General features: G+C 33.2%; 2 protein-coding genes across 3 annotated transcripts; both read right to left on the bottom strand.

Annotated features, from left to right (window-relative positions):
• Positions 1-6: 6 nt before the first annotated feature.
• LOC104265731 (chondrolectin-like) lies at positions 7-1763 on the bottom strand. Of its 2 annotated transcripts, none has more exons than XM_026839567.1 (6): positions 1500-1763; positions 1191-1424; positions 984-1109; positions 532-643; positions 344-441; positions 7-285 (listed from the first exon to the last, which is right to left on the bottom strand). In XM_026839567.1, the coding sequence occupies exons 1-6, from the start codon at positions 1717-1719 to the stop codon at positions 221-223; spliced, it is 855 nt and encodes a 284-aa protein (XP_026695368.1). In that variant the 5' UTR covers positions 1720-1763; the 3' UTR covers positions 7-220. The 2 variants fall into 2 exon arrangements, with proteins under 2 accessions (XP_026695368.1, XP_026695369.1); XM_026839568.1 differs by having other exon boundaries at positions 532-641; positions 982-1109; positions 1191-1418; positions 1500-1762.
• An 802-nt stretch (positions 1764-2565) lies between these two features.
• On the bottom strand, positions 2566-4589 carry LOC113475414. Its single transcript, XM_026839569.1, has 5 exons — positions 4433-4589; positions 4235-4315; positions 3700-3826; positions 3373-3428; positions 2566-2937 (listed from the first exon to the last, which is right to left on the bottom strand). Exons 1-5 carry the CDS (start codon positions 4512-4514, stop codon positions 2762-2764), a joined length of 522 nt encoding a protein of 173 aa, XP_026695370.1. The 5' UTR covers positions 4515-4589; the 3' UTR covers positions 2566-2761.
• Between the last annotated feature and the right edge of the window lie 1540 nt (positions 4590-6129).

The raw sequence follows: 6129 nt of genomic DNA, 5'->3' as shown, positions 1-6129 counted from the left end.
AAATTAAGCAATATCACTACCGATTCACGTTTTCTATTCGCCAGCATGTGTTGTGTATGTACGTGTTAATATTAAACAACTATTGTACAAATGCCATTTGAACAAAAGAAAACCCAATACCCGAATGTAAAGGATCAAGTAACAAAATATTACATTCGTTTTTAAAACCGTTAGATTNTAATTTATGCATTGANGATGCTGTAAGCTTGTAATATTGCCATTATTTCCCATTGAATTCTTCGTATGCTGTTTCAGTAGCTTTCAGGTTTTCGTATTGCTGTTGATCTGGTTAAGCAATGGTTCAGTTATTCTTGTAATACAACTTACACATCCAAGTACGTACAACCAGAAGTTGTGGCATATGGAGTAATATGTCCCGATGCTTGCGTCATATCCACGTTATCCTTGATGTTACAGGTTCTCACGGTTGATTGACTCAGTCTGGAGAAAATTTTCGTAAAATTATTATTTTGTGTAGCTTGAAATCACATTTTTAATCTGAACTATTCAAACTAGTTGGACCATATTTACCTTTTCCACAAGTACAGCACAAGTGCTAGCATGAATACAAGACTTGCAGATAAAATCGCGATGATAGGGATAACCCACGATGGTGTTTTGCACGCGCAACTTTTCAAGTTTTCTGTATTTAAACGTAACGTAATCCTTTTAAATGAGATTGCAATGAACGTCAAAACCGAGAAAGCAAAATTAAAACCAAAAGGATCGATGCTAATATATTGTACTGTCTTGGGGAAGATGCGCATATTATTCAAATATCCTGATCGTGTTTTAAACAATTAACAACGGCCTATGGGAGTCGTGAGGATACGGTTTTATAATTCTTTGGATGTTCTTTGTTTACTACCAAATGAGACGGAAATAGAACGAAAGGTGTCCCATCTTTCCCCACCCTATTATACGATTAGGATGAAAAAGTATATGTATGAATACTTTGATAATATTATAGGAGATTCACGTACCCATTGTAGCATGGTTATTCTTGAAGGTTGTTTCTTCTTTATATTCAGTTGTTGGTGTTTCTTTTGAAGTGAACGAACGTTCTGTTGTTGTGGGTTCTGGTGTTGTTATTGTTGTTGTTGTATTTTCTACAACAATATAACTTGTCATTTATATTTATTGGAATTCACATTAATTTTAGAAGTTTAATTGGAAAGTCAAAAACTTACTTTGACAAATATAACGATGTGTAGCGCTGCACGGTTCAATCTTCCATTTAAATAAAACATTCAATGCAGCGTGGTATCCCATGGTAACGCAAAGTTTACTGGAATCATAGACGTCATCAGAAACATCCCAATAAGTGAACACCGATGTATTAGTTGTTTTACCATCCGACCATTGCAATATATTTGGACCAGTACGACTCAAACCAATGTAGAATGAATATGGTCCACCTATTACTTAAAATACAATCTTATAATTCTATTAACCGGGTGTAAACAGTATAGACTTTATACGGGTTGATCAATGCTTACCTGTTAACTTTGTGGTATTAATATTTTTGACAAGAAAATCTTGAATTCGTTGAGATTTAACAGCAGCTAAAATGGCGTTCATTCGTTTACAGCCCGCGTTTGCGCCAGCTCCACTAACTGCTGTATACTCAAAGTAATATTCGATGCCATCAAGTTGATGCCAACTACCAGTGGTTGATGTTATGACGATCAAGTTTAACAGAATCAAAACGAACAACATACTTTTGCTAATTCTGTTACAATATAGTATCCTATAACACAGTGGTTACGATGATCAAATCTAAACCCCTGCGAATTCCTTATAAAAGACATAACAACGACTAAATATTCATATAGTACAATGCTAGTAGCAATGCACGCAACCAGTGCACTACCATTTTCTTATTACTGGTGTACAATCAAAACAGATTTAGCATCACAAAAAGTTTACAGCATCGCCCACGATAGTCTATTAAGTCGATCCTACACACGACGTAAGCATAGTGCTCGTTTCTGGTCCAGCATTTTTAAAGCATTTACCTTATACGATATATGTAGTCATGTATAGTAGGGTGGGGAAAGATCGGAAACTTTTTTATTCTATTTTCCCGTTCGATTTGGTAGTAAAGTAAAATTTCTTTGTTTACTCCCATTTGGTAGTAAACAAAGAATATTTAAAGAATTATAAAACCATATCTTCATGACTTCATTAGACCGCTGTTAATTGTTTAAAACACGATCAGGATATTTGGATATTATTTGCTAAAGGTGTCCCATCTCCCCCACCCTACTATAACTAATTTAGGTAAATATAAATACATCGTGTCTAAGTCCCATATGCTCCTTTGACCTTTATTGTTTGGTGTCGATTAATACACGTTAAATTTTCTAATAAAACTTTCAAACACGTTGAAACAAATACAATTTATTATTGGTGGACTAGGGGTACACAGGTTTTAAGTATAGTAGGTTGGGGGAAGATAGGACACCCTTTCGTTTAGTTTTCTCTTTTCATTTGGTAGTAAACAAAGAACATTGAATGAATTATAAAACCGCATCTTCACGACTTCCATAGACCGTTGTTAATTGTTTAAAACACGATCAGGTTATTTGGATATTTATGTTAAAGAAGTCCCAACTTCCCCCACTTTACTATAAATTTGAAAAACGAAAACGTATAATAAAAGGTTAAGAAATACAACCCTAAAACCATTTTACTGTGGAATGAACGATGTTACATTTAGTAACAAGTTTGTGTGTACATCGTATCATTTTGTCGACTTCTATTTCTGTTTCTCAACTTGAGTGTAAACATCTTCCGACGGGTCCCCACGACTGTTGTCTTCTGTTTCGTTTTGACCATTATCTGTGCTTGCGTTGTCAGCTTCTTCGTATAGATCTTGAATTGGTTCAGCAGATGTTCCGTACAATACATTTTCAACCACAACTGGATCATCATCTAAATGATTTGCGCAATAATATAAAGTTACGTTCATGTTAACTGGTAAGCGGACAGGATGTGTAAACACCCGTGTTATGCACACTCAACTTGCCTAGCCATATTTAGGTATTCGTTTATTTATTCTAGTTTTTTTGTAACTTAATTAATTTGCCCCAGAAATGCAGAATGTTAGGATTTTGGTTTTTATTATTGGATTATGATATTCTAAACATCAACTTTAAATTACATTAGTTGAGTAACAATTTTAACGACTAATTAAAGACTGCAGTGTCTTAACATATACAAATACGTGCAGCATTTAGTAAATCTATTTGGGTCGGAGATTGGTTTAAGATGCGTTTGCATAAATTTTACGACTTTTTTAGGCACGTTATATATAACCGTTTGGATTTAAATACAAAAACTTATTTTCATTCTTTACTTTATTCTAACCTTCCTCAGAACCAGAGTTTCTCTTGTGGACGTTATCAGTCGTAGGTTTGGTGTTTCTGTAAGACGAGATTAATATGCTTAAACATCGTATGTATGCTTTTACATCGTATGTATGATTATACATCGTATGCTTGCTTAAATCAACTCAAAGCCTATCTAAACAGAGTGTGGGCCTGTAATATCTATCTGACGCGTAGGTTAGCTTGAAATAGCGTGGGTTTAATAAAGTTTCGATTTAACAAGTGTTATCTTTACTCTTCATAATATGATGTTTGTTTTTCTTTATTACTTCCTTGAGGAAATCACTTTACATTAAGTAAGACCCACCTGTAATACTTGATGTAGATTATTCCACAAATTACAAGGACAATTATTGCTCCAACACCGATCATTGCATAACCCACCAAGCTTGTATCGCTCAAGTTCCCATTATTCACTATAGCCGCGGTACTTACTGTATACGATAAAAGCAGACTTTTGAGAACTACAACTGTAGTTCCGTAAGTTTATTGAAATTACTTTACGTGTCCTTGGGCAAAACACTTAACAGCAATTGCTCCAACCCAGTGATCACTAATGGGTTGTCCATATTATTAGTCATACAAAACAATAACCCCCCCCACCAAAAAAATAACATACATGGTAACTTATAAGCAGGCACGAGGTGTAGGAAACAGAACACTCGTGTTAAAACGACTGTCGTTTTCACCCACGCGAGGATAAAATAAGTTTTTTTTTATTCGATCAAATTAAACACTATATTACATAAAATTAAATTTTATAATTCAATTACTTTAAATGTTTCAAGCATACCCATTTTTTGGGGAAGTTTCAAAATAATTCTTATATTTTATTTACGTACCTATTGTATAGGAGCTGGTAAATACTTTTACTGTTGAAATCGATGCAGTTTTTGTGCGTGGTTTTGTAGTCGTAGTTTTTCCTGTTGCGATTGTATAATAATAATAAAAGCGTGTTTTATAAATTAAAACAGAGATACGTTTGTAAAATTTACTATATTTCCTATTTTTTCTCTAAAACTAAACTGAAAAACACTTACGTTGGCAAATATAACGATGTGTGGTACTGCAAGGCACAATCTTCCATTTAAACAACGCATTAAATCCACCATCCCAACCCATGGTAACACAAAGTTTATTGGGATCGTAGACGTTATCAAGACCATCCCAATAAGTGAAGACCGATGTATTAGTTGTTGTACCATCCGACCATTGCAATGTAGTTAAACTGGTACGACTCAAACCAATATAGAATGAATATGGTATACCTTTAATATAACACAAAATTCTCATTTCAACGCAATGGGGGTTTTATTATATAGTTTTTATCAAATATTTAGGGTAATTATATAATATCCAACAATTTGAACTATACTTAGAAATGTATATACAATATGCACAACTTGCACGGCAGTTTTTCGCTGATCAAAAACTTTTTTTATCAAGTAAAATGGTCTGTTGTAAAAAACTTACCTGTTAATGTTGAGTTATCAATATTTGTCACAAGAAATTCTTGAATTCGTTGAGATTTAACAGCAGCTAGAATTGCGTTCATTGCTTTACAACCTTCCTTTGCTTTATCAACTCCACTAACTGTTGTATACTCAATGTAATATTCGATGCCATCAAGTTGATGCCAACTACCAGTGGTTGATGTTACGACGATCCAATTTAACAGAATCAAAACGAACAGCATACTTTTGCTTATTTTGTTACAATATAGTATCTTGAAAACAGACAAACTTAATTTAACGCATTGATGTGAGTTTTATTATTGGTACCAAACTCATGGAGACCAACTACTAAACTGATACATATACAATGTACGCCTTGTAATAAACTAACTAAGAATAGCAGTATAACTTCCGTGTTTTTATAGATATGCAATCCGCACTTGTATAAACATGACGTATTACCTGGCGTAGTTAAAATAATATCTAAGTGGCAAGTTGCATTAAAACAATAAAGGTGGGATAATTGAAATTGAATAATACATTTCCCTGCTGCGTACTGTTAAAAACATTACATACAAAAGATTGACAAACATTTTTAAATTTAATAATTATTTTGACATTTTTTTAAATCTAAAAATATTGTAATTTAGCATGTTGGAGAACGATGAAAAACATTTTTTGTAATTAACTTTTTGTTGTTGTAAAATTGAAGTTTTAATTTTAACTTATAGTGTAAAGTGTAAGCGAAATATTTGTTTTATTTTTAATTCTCATAAATGAATGAATTTAACTTTATCCTCGCGTGGCCGGAAATCACCAGATGTTATAGCACGGGTGTTCGTACACGTCGTATCAGATGACGAGTTACCATTTATGCTACTTAGTGGGTGATTATTTTTTTTTCGTAAAAAAATGTTTTTTTTGGAGCAATCATAAATATTTTCACGTATGTGGGTCAGCTTACGAGTTACCAAGTATGTGGGTGATTTTTTATCTGTACATAAACTGTAATAGTTCGATGCCGACTAATTTTTGACAAATCCTGTTAGTATAGTAGGGTGATGAAAGATGAAACATCTAAACATTCTGTTTTCTCATCCTACTTGGTAGTAAACAAAGAATATTCAAAAAGTTATAAACGTACTATTACAGGTTATGTACGTCAATCGTTGTGCGGACCTTTAGACACATAATTGCTAGACAAATTTTAAATTTTCATCACGCGCTAAATGGAAAGTTTTGTTTTGCATATTTGTATATTGACGTGACCACTTTAAAGAATA

Source organism: Ciona intestinalis, unplaced genomic scaffold (genome assembly GCF_000224145.3).
Source record: "Ciona intestinalis unplaced genomic scaffold, KH HT000411.1, whole genome shotgun sequence".
Taxonomy (NCBI): domain Eukaryota; kingdom Metazoa; phylum Chordata; class Ascidiacea; order Phlebobranchia; family Cionidae; genus Ciona; species Ciona intestinalis.
Note: the sequence above shows the minus strand (reverse complement) of the source record. Positions and strands in the feature narration are given on the sequence as shown.

Excerpts from the sequence above, each read along its gene's own strand:
- LOC104265731 (XM_026839567.1), bottom strand. The coding sequence starts at position 1,719 with ATGTTGTTCGTTTTGATTCTGTTAAACTTGATCGTCATAACATCAACC. Across the intron at positions 1,110-1,190 it reads ACATCGTTATATTTGTCAAA|AAAATACAACAACAACAATA; the intron begins GTAAGTTTTTGA and ends ATATTGTTGTAG. Across the intron at positions 442-531 it reads GTGCTGTACTTGTGGAAAAG|ACTGAGTCAATCAACCGTGA; the intron begins GTAAATATGGTC and ends AATTTTCTCCAG.
- LOC113475414 (XM_026839569.1), bottom strand. The coding sequence starts at position 4,514 with ATGGGTTGGGATGGTGGATTTAATGCGTTGTTTAAATGGAAGATTGTG. Across the intron at positions 3,827-4,234 it reads TACCAGCTCCTATACAATAG|TAAGTACCGCGGCTATAGTG; the intron begins GTACGTAAATAA and ends TATCGTATACAG. Across the intron at positions 3,429-3,699 it reads ATCTACATCAAGTATTACAG|AAACACCAAACCTACGACTG; the intron begins GTGGGTCTTACT and ends CTCGTCTTACAG.